Raw genomic sequence first — 19,060 nt, 5'->3', positions numbered from 1 at the left:
GGTATTTCCTGAGAAATTCATGTTACCTTGACACTTAAATGTCCGTCTGTGTCCATCTGTGAGCACAGCATTCACATAAAGATTTGTAGTGCAAAGAGAAAAAATAGTGTTTTCATCTGTCTGTTTCTCTATCTCCTCTTCCCACTCCTCCAGCAGTCCTTAGAATAGTAAACTGTTTTGAGGTTATCCTTGAATGTTTGTTTGTCTTAATACTTTCAGTAATTGATTATAGCAAGTTATTATTGAGCACCCACTCCATGCCAAGTATAGCTCTATATGTGCGAGAGGGGCAGTGGTTCCTAAATTTGACCACATTGCAATCATCTGATTACCTGAAGTGAATAAATGAGTACTATTGCCTGTATCCCACTTCCAGAGATTGTTATTTCATTGGAGTGAAGTGTGGCATGGGCATTGGAGGGTTAAAAAAAAAAATCCGCAGGTGATTTTAATGGGCAGACAAATTTGGGAACCTCTAAATCAGGGAATTGCAAAGGAATACGTTACTAGGTCCCTATCTTTTGGTCATCAGTTTTTAGGGTGTCTCTCATTGTTCTAAAGATCTTTTTCCCTTACTTGTTGTATTTAAGAGTTATTGTTGGTAGATGTAGTGTTAGTGATGGTCTGTACGGTACATGGTGCCACATTAAGCTCACAGGACTGTTTTAGGTTCTTGCCAGCAGGAGTTTGCCTAGAGAATGTGGTTTCGAGCCATGTGTGTGCGGGAAAGTGGTGTTCTTCTTGCCCTGCTTTTCTTTTTGCCATCCCCAGAACATCAGTGAATATCAGATGCTGGATAAAAAGTGCCAGGGTTTCAGAAATGGCCTTTTGGTTTATCTGCACGTTTTTGGTGAATTGAAATTTTCTGTGTGGCACTTTATTTTTCTTTAGCTACTGGTTAAGGTTCTAGTCTGAGTACCGTACACCAGTGTAACCTCGGTGGCTGAAACTTTTTTGAGAATGTATTCTGCAGGGGTGAGGAGTTGGGGGTGGAGGGGACTGAAGGTCGAAAGAAGAGACAAAAAGACTAGTATTCAGGATCTATTTAGAAGGGAATGTAGCGAAACCATAGTGTGTGTGTGTGTTTGTTTTAAACAGCTGGAAAAGACTGTAGGTATCAGATTGCCCAACCCTTCTTTGTTATAACTTGCCCCGAGACTCACTTAGAACCTTACTGTGCCATCATTTCCAGTTAGCGGGGGCTTTATTGGATGTCACTCAGGAGAGTGTTGAGACTTACATTTCCAAAGGGCTTTGTCTATCACAAAAGTAGCAATAAAGTCTGACCTGGTTGAGGTGGTTAACCATGCAAACCTAGAAACTTTTAGCACTCTGTTCTCCCTTCTCCCAGGAGGTCGGGGTGGGAAGATGGAATGTGTAGCAGGCAGAACTTATAGCTGAATGCAGCTGGAGATTTAGTGTACAGTTAGTGAGTGGGCCAAAGCAAGAAAAGCCTAATTAAGAACCACAAGTGGAAACAGGGACCTATGTTAACTTTTAAAATGGCTTACGTTGGTCATGACTCATCTGGGAACAATATGCCTCCTCATTTGGCCTGGTGTTTGTTAGCTGCTGAGGAGGGTTTACGAGCTTGTTGACTTTAACTAGGGAGAACTGATTTTCACTATCAAACTCTTTTCTTGAGTGTTTCAGCCTTGACTGTGATGTGTTCAAATGTCCTTCAAAAGGTGAATTTGCCATTCATTTATCTTTCATGCTTTATCTTTTATGTAAGTGATAAACATATTTTGATTAACAGTACATGGAAAGTCTTAAAGCCCTCTTGTGCAGCTAAGATTAGTTCATGGTCATAGGGGTAGGCTTTTAGAGATTTTGACTTCCAGTCTTAATTAAATAGTTGATAGTTTCTTTGATGGAAAGGTGAGTTGATGTAGTAAAAAGTAGCCATGGTTATTTTGAGTAATCAGCAATACAACATTATGAAATAGACATTTTATTCAGTTAAAAAATATATTTGCAATTTTAACTTGTTCATGGATTAGTGTGGCTGATTGTTTTATGTAAAGATATTTTAGATCACAGAAATTCATATCCTTTTCTAGAACGCTTACCAGAAAATGTTAAGTGACTTGTCAGTACAAAATGGTAAATGCTGGGTTTGCTGTTAGGCTCCCTCAGAGCAAGGATCATGTCTTCATTTTTGTTAAGTCCAAGGTTGGGCATATAACATGGTCTTAGTAAATTCTGCAAGAGCAAGGGAAGAAGAGAATACATGTTTAACTATTATCTTTGTTATCTCATAATTTAATAGTTGGAGTCTTTTTTTTGTGAAACATATTTCTTAAGAGTTTGAATATATATTTAAACTTTGTGAAAGACTGGCTTGTTTTAAATTTCAGCTGCTGCCTTTTTTATCACCTATGAATATGTGAAATGGTTTTTGCACACTGATTCATCTTCATATTGGATGCCTGTAAAGCATATGTTGGCTGCCTCTGTTGGAGAAGTGGTAAGTAACAAGTTATGTATATAAAATACTTCAGAAGTGCAAATCATGTATCTTCCATACAGATATTACTTTATTTCATTTTTAAACAGATAATTCTTTTTTAAATTATGGAAGTCATAAAGCCCAATAAATGTAAGTGGATTAAACATAATAGGTGAGTCTAGACAGTATGAGAGAAAAATCCAGCTATGTGCTAAAGAAGAGACATTCCTAAAACATAATTATATAGAAAGAATAAAATTAAAGAGATGGAAGAAAATATCCATGCAAATTGTGATGGCTTTGTGCTGTGTCAACATAGTTGAGCTGGAACTCCAATTCCTAGAACTCCCTTTCCAGGATGGTTCCAGGTTAGGCTGGCTACAAGAGAAATTTGCACAAGATTTGTAAGCTGGAAGTGAAGCAGCAGTTGTGTTTATGCTCGGAAGGTTGATGTAGGGTCAGGCACTGTTGCAGTTCATTCTCCTCATCACTGATCTGTTGGCTTCAGGCAGCAGCCAGGTCTATAGCTCCTCCAGCTCCCACTGCTCTTCTTTTTCAGCTTCTCTAAGTTCTCAGATGTGTAGGCTCTGTGGTGAAGGGTGCCAGTTTATACTGCAGGTCACCCACATCATTAAGATTGGTGAGAGATAGATGTGAGTTCCAGTTTGTCCTTAACTCTTTCCCATTTCACATCCATCTTTCCTTGCTGTCTGCCTGCCCTCTGATTTCTATCCCAGCACTAGATGGAGAAGTGACACTTCTACATAAACTGCTTAACCAGCTCCCACAATTACTGTTCATATCCCTGTAATAACTCCTTTTTTGTTTGTTTTTAGGATGATTAGCCCTGAGCTAACTGCTGCCAATCCTCCTCTTCTGCTGAGGAAGACTGGCCCTGAGCTAACATCCGTGCCCATCTTCCTCTACTTTATATGTGGGACGCCTACCACAGCATGGCTTTTGCCGAGTGGTGTCATGTCTGCACCCGGGATCTGAACTGGCAAACCCCAGGCTGCCAAAGCGGAATGTGCAAACTTAATTGCTGTGCCTCTGGGCCGGCCCCTATAATAACTCCTTATTCTTATCATTCTTAGGGGTTCTACTTCTCTGGTCAACCCTAACTGATACAGAAATATTAACTGAAAGAGAGCTGATAGAGTAATGTTAGTATCAAACAAAAAAGACTTGAATCAAAAAACAGAGACCATTGTTTAATGATGTAAGTAACAGTTCTCCTGGTAGATGTAATAAATCTGAACCTGGACTAAATAGCATGGTCTCAAAATATAAACCAAAAAAATTGCCAGGATTAGAAGGAGAAATGAATTAAACTATAATCTTCAGTGTAGATAATTCACATCTCTCTGTCAAAGTCTTAAGACAGACAGGCATAAACTTGTTAAGACCATAGAAGATTTGAATATCACAATGGCAGCATTGGTCTAATGGATATGCACAGAGCTCTGCACCTAACCATTAAAGATTGTTCTTTTTTCAAAGTGTACTTGGAAATGCTTATGACCCAAAAGTCTACAAAGCAACTTTCAACAAATAGTGTCTAGCCAATCATATAGATGATTTGGTGTCTGATTATAATGAAGTAAATTTAGAAAGCAATGACAAAAAGATAGGCATACCATCCCTACCATGTGTTTAAAAGATTCTCTCTCTCTCTCGTAAATAATTCATGAGCCAAAAATGAAGTCATAATTAAGTGATAAAATATTTGTAATAAAAAATAACACAGGGTTTTTTTCCCCCAAACTAACACAGAGAAGAGTATACCAATAAAGTAGTATTCCCCTACTCTCCTCACTGACTCACCTTTTCCCCAGCCACTCCTGCCTAATACTAAAGGACAATCTCTATTAAAATTATTTTTATGGGGGGGTGGCCCCGTGGCCGAGTGGTTGGGTTCGCGCGCTCCGCTGCAGGCGGCCCAGTGTTTCGTTGGTTCGAGTCCTGGGCGTGGACATGGCACTGCTCATCAAGCCACGCTGAGGCGGCGTCCCACATGCCACAACTGGAGGGACCCACAACAAAGACTATACAGCTGTGTACTGGGGGGCTTTGGGGAGAAAAAGGAAAAAAATAAAATCTTTAAAAAAAAAAAAAAAAACCTAGAAAAAAAAAATTATTTTTATGGGGCTAGCCCAGTGGCACAGCGGTTAAGTGCACACATTCCACTTTGGCGGCCCGGGGTTCTCTGGTTCAGATCCCGGGTGTGGACATGGCAGTGCTTGACAAGCCATGCTGTGGTAGGCATCCCACATATAAAGTAGAGGAAGAAGGAAGATGGGCACGGATGTTAGCTCAGGGCCAGTCTTCCTCAGCAAAAAGAGGAAGATTGGCAGCAGATGTTAGCTCAGGGCTAATTTTCCTCAAAAAAAAAAAATTATTCTTGTGTATCCATCCAGAAATTGTCTATTCTTTACTATTGTTATTTTCAAATCATATGATGTGGTATGTATGCAGTTTCAATCAGCCCAGAACCTTGTTATGGGCAGGGTACATTAACAGGAATGGACAACAAAGGAAGAGAAGGGTCTCAGTTTATGAGCTTTTTATCATTTTATCAAGTAATATATATTTTTTCTGTTTAGAAAAGTAGTGGTATATATTTATGTTAGGAAATGTGAAAAGTGAATCAGCCTGTATAAGATTTGTATAAAAAACAATAATATATTGTGGTTTTGTTTTCTATGCACTATTTTCCTTTAGAAAATTTAGGTGAGAATCTACAAACTGTTTTGTAATCTAATTTTTCACTTGAGAATATAGTGAATGGGAGTGATGAGAGGAGAGAAATCCTGAAAGAAAAGTAGGAGTAAAAATAATTTTAAGAAAACAATTTAAAAAAATTAACAGCTGTACTGAGAAGTAATTAATATACCATATAATTCACCCATTTAAAGCGTACAGTTCAATGGTTTTTAGTATATTCACCGAGTTGTGCAACCAGCACCACAGTCAATTTTAGAACATTGTCCTCACCCCACAAAGAAACCTGGTACCCATTAGCAGTCACTCCCTATTTTCCCCATCTGTCCCCTGCTAGGCAACCACTAATCTACTTTTTGTCTCTATAGATTTGCCTATTCTGGACATTTCTTATAAATGAAATCCTTCAATATGTAGACTTTTGTGACTGGCTTCTTTTACTTAGCATAATATTTTCAAGGTTTCGTCCGTGTTGTAGCTTATTATCACAACTTCATTCCTTTTTTTTTTTTTTTTTTCTTTTTCTCCCAAAGCCCCCTGGTACATAGTTGTGTATTTTTAGTTGTGGATCCTTCTAGTTGTGGCATGTGGGACACCGCCTCAGCATGGCTTGACGAGCAGTGCCATGTCTGCGCCCAGGATTTGAACCAGTGAAATCCTGGGCCGCCAAATCAGAGCGCGCGAACTTAACCACTAGGCCACGGGGCTGGCCCCAGAACTTCATTCCTTTTAATTGCCAAAAAACATTCTCTTTATGCTTTTCTCAGTTGATGGACATTTGGATTGCATTCACGTTTTGGCTGTTATGCATAATGCTGCCATGAGCATTTATGTACAAGTTTTTGTGTTGACGTATGTTTTCAGTTCTTGTGGAACTGTACCTAGAAGTGGAATTATTGGGCATATGCTAACTTTATATTTAACCCTTTGAGGAACTGGCCAGACTGTTTTCTAAAGTGGCTGCACCATTTTATATTCTACCAGCAATGTATAAGGGTTCCAATTTCTGCATTTCCTTGCCACCACTTGGTATTATTGCTAACAAACAGATGTTCAGTGGCATCGTACTGTGATTTTGATTTTCATTTCCCTGATACCTAATGATTTTGAGCATCTTTTCATATGCTAATCGGTTATTTGCATATCTTTCGAGAAATATCTGTTCAGATCCTTTGTTCATTCTTTAATTGGGTTGTCTGTTTGTTACTGAGTTGTAGGAGTTCTTAACATATTCTAGATACAAGTCTCTTACTGGACATATGATTTACAAAACTTTTCTCCATTCTGTACGTTATCTTTTCACTTTCTTAATGGCTTCCTTTGAAGCACAAGTTTTTAATTTTGATGATATCCAATTTGTATGTTTTATCTTACATTGCTTGTGTTTTGGTGTCATATCTAAGAAACCATTGCCTAATCCGAGATCATGAATATTTATACCTATGTTTTCGTCCAAGAATTTTACAGTTTTAACTCTTAAATTCGGGTCTTTGATCCATTTTGAGTTAATTTTTGTATCTGGTATGAGGTAGTGGTCTAACTTCATTCTTTGCATGTGAATATCCAGTTGACCCAGCACCATTTGTTGAAAAGACTGCCATTTGTCCATTGAATGGCCTTGGCACCCTTGTCAAAAACTAGTTGACCGTAAACGTGAAGGTTTATTTGTGGACTCTCAATTCTATTCTATTGATCTATATGTCTCTCCTTATGCTAGTACTGCCCAGTCTTGATTACTGCAGCTTTGTAGTACATTTTGAAATCAGAAGTAGGAGTCTTCCAGCTTTGGTCTTCTCTATCAAGATTGTTTTGCCTATTCTGGGTTTGCATTTCCATGTGAATTTTAGAATTAGCTTCTTAATTTCTGCAAAAAAGACAACTGAGATTTTGATAAGGATTGCATTGAATCTGCAAATTAATTTGGAGGATATTCCTGTCTTAACAATAGTAGATTTTCCATTCCATAAACATGGGCTGTCTCTCCATTTATTTAGGTCTTTAATTTATTTCAAGAATGTTTTGTTGTTTAAGTCTAAGTTGTGCCCTTCTTTTGTTAAATTTATTCCTAAGTAATTTATTCTTTTTGATGCTATCATAAATGGACATTTTTTTCTTAATTTCATTTTCCGTTAGCTTGTTGCTATTGTATAGAAATAAGTTGATTTTTGTATATTAATCTTGTATTCTGCAACTTTCCTGAACTCCTTCATTAAAGTTGTTTAGTGGACTTCTTAGGATTTTCTAAATACAGATCATATCATCTGCCAATAGAGATAGTCGTACTTCTTTCTTTCCAATCTGTGTGTCTTTTCTTGCTTAATTGTCCTGGCTAAAACCTCTAGTATAAAGTTGAATAGGAATGGCAAGAGGAGACATCCTTATCTTGTTTCTGATCTTAGGGAGAAAGTATTTAGTGTTGCACCACTGAAGTATGATGTTAGCTGTGAGCTTTTCATAGATGCCCCTTTTCAAGTTGAAGAAGTTGCCTTCTATTCCTAGTTTGTTGAGTGAATTTTTTTTTTATCATGAAGGTGTGAATTTTGTCAGTGCTTTTTGTTCATCTATTGAGATAATCACATGGTTTTGTTCTTTATTTTACTGATATGGTGTATTACATTAACTGATTTTCAAATGTTAAATCACTCTTGCATCCCTGGGATGTATCTCACTTGATCATGGTGTATAATGCTATTCCGTTGAGGACTTTTGCTTCTTTATTCATAAGGGATACTGGTCTGTAGTTATCTTTTCTTGTGTTTTTTGCTGGTTTTGATATCAAGATAAAACTGGCCTCATAGAATGAGTTGGGAAGTATTTAAGATAATTTCTTTAAAAATTATTTTAAAGAAATGCAGTCAAACTAATTACATCATTTTGATTGATCAAAACATGTCAGGTTATAATATGTCTGGAAAACCCAGGAGAAAGGGAATTATGGAGGAAGTAGTTTCAGTTATAAAGAAAAGCAAGTATCTCCCTGTTCTTGTGACAGTTGAGTTGTTGGGGTTATGATGTTTGATTTGGAAAAAAGATGACCTCTAGTTCTCTTTGGTATTTTTGCATTTTTAAAATTTATTTATTGATATATCTAGGATATATAAGACTTTATCCTTTCCCATTACTGTAAGATGAATTTCTTGATCTAAAAAATATGTTGTGTGGTTCCTTAAAGAGAATGTTGAAAGAAATTAGCCTGAGAGACATTAAATTCACTGAAGTATTTTTTATAAAACTTCCTTTGACATTGGTTTAAAAATGGTTTTGCAGAGCCCAAGTTAATTCTGGATTTAAAAAAAAATTGCCTTCACAATTTATGGAATTATAAAAGTAATGGGACTAACAATATATTGATTTTTGAGTAGAAAGAACATAAAGCAATACTTCCTTTTATGAGCCATAGAACCATTTAGGAATATAGTGAAACCTATGGCCGTCTCTCCAGTAGAGTGAACATGTGGACATTTTGCATATAACTTCTGGGGGTTTTTATTCCTTCCATCCATGGATTTTCATTCCCCTCCACTTTTACCCGAAGTAAGAACTTCAGTGCTTGAATCCTATCTGAAAATTAGCTTAAACTGCAATTTAGAAGTACTTTATACTTAATTAAAAAAAATCTTTTAACTTATTAGCCTAGGTTTAGATTGTTTTTCATGATTCTGTTCTGACGTTATAACCTCGTTACGTGCAGTTATTTTTGAGTATGTGTACTAAAGAATAACAAATTGTATGTGAGAGTTTCAGTGTCTCTCAGGTTGTGAAAAATTCTCTCCTTATAACAGCTGTTGCCTCTCTGTTTTAGAATTGCAGGTTGCTTTGATTAAGTTTAAATATATTCTCATAATTCAATATTTGGTTTACATTTTCTAGTATGTTGCTGAAAACAAGCAGCAGAAAGAACTTGGCCACTTATTTCATTCCACATAGGGCTGTCTTGCCAGCAAACTAGTTTGCCATGTGAAAGACAAGCTTTCTTCAATTTATAAACTTTCCGTAGCTTAGACTTACCAAGAATATATAAGGTCATATGGTAAGGCAAATGATAGCTGTTAGATTACTCATGTTAATGATATATCTTTTTATTTGTGGAAAATACTGTATGTTCTAATACTTTAATATCTGCAACTGACATTTTAAAAGTATTGGAACCTTTTTAATATAATATTCTTTGTGTGAACTGTTGGGCATAGGAGGTGGTGTAGGTAGACTTTAGTTAGGAAACAAGTATCTATAAGACTGGAAATATACAATTCTAGGATGTTATCTTTATTGCGTCTCTTAGGATTTCCATGGTCCCTTAGTCTATAAGGCCTAATGTCAGATGCCTTTTTATAGTTTCTGTGATGCCTGGAGAACTTTATGAGGAGAACTGATCAGCAGCAGGTACAAAGATTGACTTCACAGGCGAAAGAGCTCTTGTTGACTTTTAATTGATTTTAAATTCAGTTAGAGTTTAATATGCTGAAAAAATGGTCACGTTTACGAAGTTTGTGAAAATGTTGGTTCTGATGCTTCAGTTATCTTTGAACTTTCTTAAAAAACTTCCTAAAGCCATTCAATATCCGTTTTCTCAGTAAATGCTTAAGAATTGTACATACCACTGCCTGATTTAGTAACTCGTTTTAGTTTCATAGAGCATAAACTTTTGGTTTCAGATTCCTACAGCGAAGTTGCTAAAAGTAAGAGAAAGAAAGAAAGGTGACTTTAGGAGAAGCGAATTTTCGTAGGTAACAAAAAGGAATAGAAAACAAAAACGTTTATATCTGTCAATGGTTAGAAAGGTGTGGAGTGCTAGAGAAAATAAGCTATAGTTTAGTGTAGTCATTGTTCTGTAACACATTTGCTTTGACATGAGATTATATTGCAGATTCCTTAGAAACAATATTGAATGTGTCCACAATTACTTTATTGTAGCAACTATAAGTGTGTGAAAGAAACCTAGAAACAAAAGAACACTGCCATAATAACCATTCCCTGTAGCAGCAGCTTGATTGAAACTTAATGATGAATCAATAAAACTATAATTACAACCTTCTACCTTATGTTTGTAATTTGGAATACAGTAAAATCGATCAAATAAGATTTAATATGTAATAACAGTAAGAAGAGTCCCATTTGTGCCATTTTTATTAGGAAGTTTGCTGTACCAAATCTCTAAATCCCTACCTCAATTATTTTACATCTCAGTTTTCATCAGACACAGAAAAAGCCCTGTGAGAAGCAGACTCTGTAATTAGATCAGAAGGTTTGGGGCAGGTTTGCAGGTTTACTTTAACACAACAGATGCTAGCAGTGATTTCTTTTTTCAAGGATTTAAGATTAGACTTTTCCTGGGTCTTCTCCATCTTTTGTCCTTAGTTCATGTTGTTTTCAGAAATGAAAGAATATTGATATTTCTTTGCAGCCAAAAGCAGCCACTGTGAATTTAATGTTTGCATGGGTGACGTGTGTGGATATCCTCACACACATAGATGCTAGTGGGTTATCTTTTTCAGTCTCATTCTAACTTGGGATTGAGAAAGTTTGGAAATACATTATATCGTGTTTTGTAAATGCTCTTCTGACAGCTTCTAACAGTACTTGTGCACACAACAGTGTGACCCAGGGAGCAGCTACGGTAGAATCAATTGCCTGGGCAGCTGGTTACAAATGAAGATTTTTGGAGATGGTGCCGGGGGCCCTGCATTTTAAACACGATTCCTAGATGGTTCTGGTGCTCAGTGATATTTAAGCACCACTGATTTAGCGTTATCAAGATTTTTGATTTGTACCCCAGTAGTAAATATTTTTACTGAATTGACTCGGCAGTCCCATCCATAAGAATGTTTTAGTAGGTGCAGAACACGAGGAGTGCTACTCGCTGATCAAAGGTGTGACTCCTTTTGTCTTCCTCAGAATTACATACTTTTGGACTTACTAAAAAATCCTCGTTTAATAAACTGGTTAGTTTTGAGGGTGGCAGCATACTCAGACATGTAGATTTGTATTTTGAAGTTAGAGTGAGCGTTCCCATCAGCTCTGACGTTTTCTTGAAGGCTCATGCCGTTGAAGAGCCTTGAAAGCGAAGGCAACTTATACTACAGTTCAGCTCCTCTAGCAACTACGGAGGTCAGTGGACCAACTTTGTACTGCAGCCCCCTGCAGTATGTTAAATATCAGCATATGGCTGAAGCACGAAAATTTTATTAGGCTTCGCCACTGAATTGGCTACTTGGAGGATTAGATGCATTGATGCTGTCAGGAGTGTTTATCAGCTACAAAGCACGATGCACATGTTACTTATCATTGTGTTTTCCCTAGTGGGGATTTGAGTTATTTTTGATTATGCTGTTACTATCATGTTTTAAAATGTATTTATAGTGTTTTTCATGGGCTTTACTGGCCTTTTCTAAGAAGAACCGCTGAGCGAGATAATAGAAGAAGGGTTGACAACTTTTGACATTAGTTTATCTTTTGAAGTAATCGTGATAGATTTTGAAATATCCATAAATTAGTACAGATTAAGTCTCATTTGCGTTGTGGGAGTATTTCGCCAGACTCTCATGCAGTTGTATAGTTGGGTCATGGAAGGTAGGCTGAGTAGCCAGTAAGATGGCTGCCCCTGAAGTGCAGTGTAGTTATTAAGTCAGAAGGAAGCTCACTCTAATGCTGCAGGGGAAATGGCTTGTCTATGTAGAGAGATACATGAAGGCAGAAGTATCCAGATACTGCTAGGAAATTTGTTGTACGATTAGAAGCTGAAACCAAACTGTCAGATACCTAATAACGTGCAGATGAGTGCTTTTCTTTGTGATACATCTAAGCAGATGCCTGTGCCAGGGGGGCCTTCTGCCCTGTTCTCCTGTTTATTTTTCAGTGTGCCTGGGAACCTTTTTTCACTTCAGGATGTTAAGTACGCAAGGAAGAGAGACTTTTTAATTTCTTCTTAGGAATTCTAAACTATAAGAATTACACAAAAAATTTTCTCCAGAATATAAAAAATAACCTGCTTTCCATTGCCTTTCTTTAGAGTTTTTCCTATCTATGTCCTTTCCTCACTGGGACTTCTTTGATTCCTTGTATATGGGCTGCTTTTGTTAAGCTCTTAGTTTCCTCTACCACTTTTGTTGTCTTTAACTGTCAGTGTGGATTTCGATCTGAAAACCTTAATATGTTGTAGGCATTGAGGATAAAATGACAAGACCAGATACTGCCTTTAGGAGGCTTGCAGTCTAGACGTGGAGATGGCCCTGTTAGTGTGTATGTACACTAAAGTGTTACAGGTATTTTAAGAAAAGTCAGTACAGGTGCAGTGAGAGCCTGAAGTTAAGGAATGGGCAGTGTTGTCTGCACTGGAGCGGATGGATGCGTTTTGACTCGGGAAAGGCTTCGTAGAATAACTAATCTTTGAGCTGCGTTTTAGAAGATGATTGATTGTTAGGTGGGTGGGTGCAAGGAGGGCTGTTGAACTTATGAAAAGCCGTTGTTAGACACTTTCAGCTTCCCAATGGAGCACAAGTGTGACTGGGTCATCATGGAATGAAGCGGGGTTGGGTGTGCTAGAGAGCCCTGCCTGCTGTGGTGAGGGGTTTGGCTATTTTCCTTTGAAGGGCTGAGCAGAAGAGCAACGTTGGTTGGTATTTTAAGAGCTACCCCCCTGGCAGCTGAGTGGAGGTAGATGTGTGTGAATGGAGGGGAGGAGACTGTTAGAGAAATCCCAAGGAGAGAGAGATGATTAAGGCAGGGGCAAGGCGATGCAGAGGGAGAAGTGAGTTCAAGAGAATCGGTGTAGAGATGGTAGTTCTTTTAAAAGCCCTTCCAGCAACATTCCTTCAGTGTATGTTTCATCGTGGATGCCTTTGTCACTATGTTGTGTCTCTGTGTGTTGTGCACATGCTTAAACTCTCCAACAGAGTCCACTGAGCAAAGTTCAGTAAACGCACCCCAGCTTGCTGGCCGTCCTCACCCTCGAGCCTGAGCTAATGCCCAGAAAGGGCAAGAGGAGAGAGAGACAGGGTCAGGGCTTGGCAAGACCCATGTGTGGTGATGATCCAGCATGTAGTTATTCATTTAAAGTACAAACATGAACGCAGGCAGAGATTTTTTGAGGAGGCTTTTGTAAAGGAACAGCTTACCCCACTGTCCTTCCACTTGATGACTTCCTTCTCGAACACACTTCAGATGGTTTTCTCTTTTAGGGACTTTTTTTCTTTCCCTAATGTCGTATGCAGCATGCATTCAGCTGGTATTGATTCCTGAGCTAGGACAAAGTATTTCATCTGATTAATAAAGTGAGTGGAGGAGAGGGAAGGGAAGCTGTGTGTTTTCAGGTAAGAGCAGCATCAGTTTATGGAATACAGTTAAGTTCAGCTTTATGGAAACAATGAATACAATTTTCATATAGGATGATGAAGTTGAAGAAACCATTTCAAGCCACGTGAGTATTGTCTGGTCAGTTTCTGTGACTATGTTGTAAATGGAAAAACTGAATACTTCTCTCCAAGGACCAAGCTGCTACAGTTAAGATTCGCCACTTTTGTGCGCTTCTGCACATTGTCAGTGACAAACCTTTATTTTTTAAGATATTACTTTGTTAAGGTTAGGGTTCTTGGTAGCATAATGGATTAAATGCCACTATCACAAACTGGCTTTGATTTTTAAGTTGTATACTTTTAGATTTTTGAGTGCCTGTTATATATCTAGCACTGTGATTGGTGCTAAGAAACAGAATAAGAAATTTTGATCCTTGTCCTTGAGGAGTGTATAAACAAGTTAGATACATTTGTTAAATAACTGGAGAATATTTTGAGGACCTCTGTAAGGAGGCAATGTATGGATCATGAGCTGTCAAGTTATACAGATCAGGGTCAGAATTGTGACTTCTCTGTGTATTTGCTCTGTCTGTAGACCATTTACTTACTTAACCTTACTGAGCTGCTGTTTTCCTTATCTTGAAAAACAGGGTTAATGCTCCCTCACTCACACTTCTGGTAAGAATTAAGTGATACAACACTTATAAAGTGCTCAGCCTGGCATCTAATACGTAAAGTGCCCAATAGATGTTGGTTCTGGCTCCATGTCACAAAAATTGCTGTATGTAGCACATTTTTAGAATTTTATAGTTTTGGGAAGGCTATCAGTTCAGAAGATGAAGAAATTGAAATTCAAAGAAGTTTAGTGACTCACTCAAGGTTTCCCAGCTGCTGTGGACAACAAAACACCATTGCAGAATGAATAGTTAGACAAACATTTCTCTGTTCTACTTTGTATGTAGTATTTAAAAAATGGAAAAACTGATGCAGAACTGGAGAGAAGAAATGTTTTACTTGGGTGATAGTAAGAACTCGGATCATTGTGTCTTTCTTAAAATAAGAAAAGGTTAAGATTCTAAAACTTGCTCTTAGTTACGATGGGAAGTAAAATAGCCCCTCAAAAATGTCCTAGTTCCCAAAACCTGTGAATATAAAACCTAATGTGACAAAAGGGACTTTGACTAAGTTAAGGGTTTTGAGATGGGGAGATTTTCTCGTGTTATCCAGGTGAGCCCAGTGTAATCAAGAGGGAAGCAGGAGTGTCTGAGATTTTGAGATGCTGTGCTGCTGGCTTGAAGATGGAGGAATGGGCCCAAACCAAAGAATGCAGGTGGCCTCTGGAAACAAGGGAAGATGTTCCCCTAGAGCCTTCAGAAGGAATGCTGCCTGGCTGCCATCTTGATTTTAGCTCATTAAGATCCATTTTGCACTTCTGACTTCCAGATTTATTAGAGAATAAATTTGTGTTGTTTTAAGCCACTGAATATGTGGTCATTTACTCTAGCAGCAATAGGAAACTAACACAATCTCCTCCATCTTTAAATCTTATATTGGTAGAAATCTGTAAATCTATCCATGAGGCTTTTGTCACGTAATGTGAGATCATGGCTTATTTCTGTTTTGGGAAGATATAAAAATGAAAAATCCATTTGAGGCTTACCTCTTGGGTTGTGTAAAATTGTGTGAACAGCTTTTAGATACAGGACCTAAAGGTGATATAATTATTTTTATTGAGAAGGCTATTAACTTTCTGTCTAGAGTCTGGATTATCAAGGATGTTAGTTTTGTCAGGTAAGAGAAGACTAATACCTATAAGAATTTAAAAATTTCCTTCTTATGCATGTTGGCTATTTGTATACATGGAAACAGTCTTATAAGGAACAAAGATGTGATGAACTTATGCCCCCATATCAGTGAATAAAATTTAAACCCTTAGGAGGGTGCATCAGGATTTATAAATCGCTGTTTGGATTTTATCAACAGCTGTGATTCCATTTGTAACCAGAAGATGGCAGAATTGACACACAGATGAACTGCTCAGTTATAGGGGTTTGATTTTAAATGGTAGTATAGAAAGATGTTAGATATTCTTAATTTGGAAACCTTTCTAGAAAGAATTTTGGGAATTACGCAAATAATTTGGAATAAAATACAAATAAGTAAACCATGCATTTAAAAAAATGTTCAGAGTGCCATGAGGTCTCTCTCTCTTTTGCTAATTTGCCACTTTGAGTTTATACTGCAGTCTAAAGCAGCTTTTGCTTTGAATGTGATTAAACTTTGATTGGCGCTATTCAACTCACTTAAGTTTCTGCTGAACTTATGATAGAGTTGCCCGTGTAAACATGAAGAAGCAGTTAATAATTAAACCTTGAACCTTTAAGTTCATTAGATGCATGTAAATATGATAGACCTTTGATGAAAAATAATTCTGGAGATGAGAATCAAAAGATTTGGGTTTCATCCTTGCTTCCTAAGTCAGGTAGCTCTCTGACCTTCAGTAACTTCTACTATCTTGATTGATTTGTATATAAAATACTGACATAATTAGCTTCTAATATCAGGAATATTTAGATTGTTAATTAAGTTTCTTAGAGAAAAGTCTTAAATGCGGTAATTTTGGATGAACCATCTTAAAATAGTAGGTAAAAGATACATTGTTAATGCATGGTGCTTTTAGTGATCTCCAGTGACTTTGAAGAGCATTTGGAGAGTGAGAAGATGGAAGTGAGACAGATGACATGTGGAGGTGTGGAACTTGGTTGTGGTAACGAAAGAAGCAGAGATGCTAAAATGCAGTATCTTTCTCTCTCTCTTTCCCTCCCTTCACCAAATGTGAGACCAAAGTTCACTGTCATTTTTTCCCTTTCATGCACCTAGTCTTATGACTTGTAGTTGAGCATCTTGGTGTTTAATAAATATTAAAAGGAGACCTTCAGCTCTGCATTGCAAAGATAAATAAAAAACATAACAAGAGTTTTTATTTATGTCAAAGAAAAATCTTGATAGCAGCTTCATTGTGATCAATTTTTCATCTAAAGTTCGTCAACTTTTTGGTACGTTTAATTCTAATGAGGCTGTTATTGCATTTTAATGTTGATAAAAGATGGAAGCATGTATTGTCTTTATGGAAAACCTTAGTTGTCTTGTCTTTTGATAGAACTTTAACTTATAAAACATTCTTGAGTTTAATGAAAATGTCACTGTTCCTATGTCATAGATTCGTACCGAACCCCAGATTTATGAGGAAAGAATGCTCTAAAGAACGGATTTACCAAGAGACCCACAGATGACATTACCTTTATTTCTTTTCATAGAATCACAATACTGTAATGTGTTTTTGTTCTTGTGCAGTGAAATACTCTGTTGTAGCTCAAATTCAAATCTAAGAAAGATCAGAGTTAATAGAAAACCAAATGGAAGGCATCGGAGTTATTGGAGGAAATAGACAGAGGCATTGCTTTGTGGCCTCTCTCTTTTGCCAGAATTGCCACACCGCAGAAGTCAGGAGGAAGCCGTGCTGGGTGCTTTGTACTCCATCTGTTAGTTAGATTGTTTTTCATCTGAGAACCTTTTCAAAGTTATTCTTCTGCTTTTGTATTTTTAAGAAATAAAAACGTAATGTAAGAACATGGAGGGTTATGAAGCGTGAAGTTCCATAAATATTTATGCCAAGTCACAAAAGTAGGCAATTCCTATTTTCTTGACATATTGGGGTCATATTTCACTCTTGACCTCTTGAATTGAAAAATACAAGGAGTTAGTGTACCCTTTTCTTTTCTCTTTCCTTTTTATTTATTTATTTTCATTCCTTTAATGAGTTTTAGATTCTGGGAGCTGTCCTGTTAGGTTCCTGTAAGTTTCAGTGGACTTTCTTTTCTATCCTGGTTTATACGTATAGATTTAAAAGTTTATGCTCTTGTCAGAAGTAACAATTTGTAGCCACCTGTAGGCCTTAGTAGTAAGCTGTTTAATCTGTTTTTGTGTGTGTTATTGTCACTAAATTAAAAATAAATTGTTTTTGTTAAGCTTAATAAGTAGGATTGTATTAAAAGCATATTTTAAATTAGCCCTTTCATTTTATTTTCTCCCTCACTTAAAATCTTGAGTCAGTAATAAATATTTTTGCCCTTTGAAATTATGTTAAAGAAACTTACAAAGTAATAATACATGTTCCTTGTAGAGAATTTAGAAAATGTGAGCAGGCAGCGAAGGAGAAACATCACCTGTACTCCCCCTCTACTTCTCTAGTCTTTGTCTAACTGTGTGTATAGACAGTCTATTCAGTACAAAGAGAAAAAATCTGTATTTTAAAAATTTTGGAGTATTGATAAAGTTATTTCTGTGGAAATGATTGATTTTTGGCATTTCCTCTTCTCTTGGATAGCTCATTTGCTTTCTACATAAAACAATACAAAAAGAAAATACAGTAGATAGAATTTTACTTGTCAAGTATACCTCAGTAAAGCTTGGGAAAAAATGTAGTAGAGAGATTTTCCTCCTAGTTGATTAGTAAGGTTGATGCATATTTTCTTCTTGCCCTCAAGGTGTTTAAGGTTTAGAGGAAGAAAAAATAATATATTTTAAAAACCATATGGTAGAAGTTAATAAGTACAAAATGTCAGGTAAGATAGTTTATTTTGGGAGATAAGAAAAAGGAGGAAATAGTTTATTTGGAGAATAAAGAGGGAATCTTTTGAGGTTAAGAAGAGAAGATGTGATTGAGGAAAATGAAGAATTATGGAAATCAAGACCTAAATGAATATCATAAAGATGTCTGGTCCAAGTCAAATAAGAAAAGTTAGACTCAGGAAGGCAAAGGGAAAGCTTGAGAATTCCCTTCCAGAGCTAAGGCCACAGTCTCGGTCTGAGGACCCTCAGCCAGACCACTGCCCATTCCATCCTGGAGATGAGCCGTGAAGGAAAAGTCCAGTTCAGATGCAGGGATGCACGCTCTGCTGGGAGGGGCAGTATGGGCAAAGGGAGGTAGTCACAGCAGCGTAGGCATGTGCTAGGGCTCCTGACTCTGTTTTCATAGCCTCTGGGGTCTTCACATTTTATCCCATTTCTATCCTAGATGGTCAACCTCTACCTTGCTGTTACCACTTTCCCTTATCCTATTTGCAAATATTTACCATCCTAAATAAAACAAGACAAAGAACTATTCCTTGGTCCCATGGCCACCTTTAACTATTAACCCATCTCTCCTACCTCCTTAGCTAGCTTCTTGTAGCAGTAGTCTACACTTGTCCATGTCTATCTCTAAATCACCTGTGAATTCACTGTAGTGGGTCTCCTGCCCTAGTGCTCTGTTGAAGCAATTCTGATGAACACTGTTAACTCTCATATGTGCACCACTTGAGACTCTTGACCCACTGCTCTGCAAATCTCCATTTGAGACTTCTGGCCCCCTTGCGTGTCAAGCACGGTTCTTGGTTGCTTGCAGTCACACTTCGTCTTGGCTAACCTATGGGAGAAAAGATTATTTTTTGGAAGGTTGGTAGACATGTTCAGTTGCCTTCCCCTTCTCTGTTGACAATAGAATGCTGATTTGGTTTGGGTGGCAGTGTCCTTAGCCCTTTGCTAGATCTGCATA

General features: G+C 37.3%; 1 protein-coding gene across 3 annotated transcripts in view; it reads left to right on the top strand.

The window, feature by feature from the left end:
- Nucleotides 1–19,060, top strand: part of SLC25A26 (solute carrier family 25 member 26) — a 149,530-nt gene that overhangs the window by 10,453 nt on the left and 120,017 nt on the right. For 2 of the 3 annotated variants that reach the window (XR_006890773.1, XM_046677012.1), the window contains exon 3: nt 2,361–2,470. The exons of the other annotated variant lie outside the window; for it this stretch is intronic. Coding sequence is in view for 1 of the 2 variants with exons in the window: in XM_046677012.1 (XP_046532968.1) it covers nt 2,361–2,470 (110 nt within the window). In the remaining variant the exon portion in view is untranslated. The remainder of the gene's footprint in view (nt 1–2,360; nt 2,471–19,060) is intronic. 3 annotated transcript variants of the gene reach the window in all.

The sequence above is a fragment of the Equus quagga genome, chromosome 1 (genome assembly GCF_021613505.1).
Source record: "Equus quagga isolate Etosha38 chromosome 1, UCLA_HA_Equagga_1.0, whole genome shotgun sequence".
NCBI classification, from domain to species: Eukaryota; Metazoa; Chordata; class Mammalia; order Perissodactyla; family Equidae; genus Equus; species Equus quagga.
Note: the sequence above shows the minus strand (reverse complement) of the source record. Positions and strands in the feature narration are given on the sequence as shown.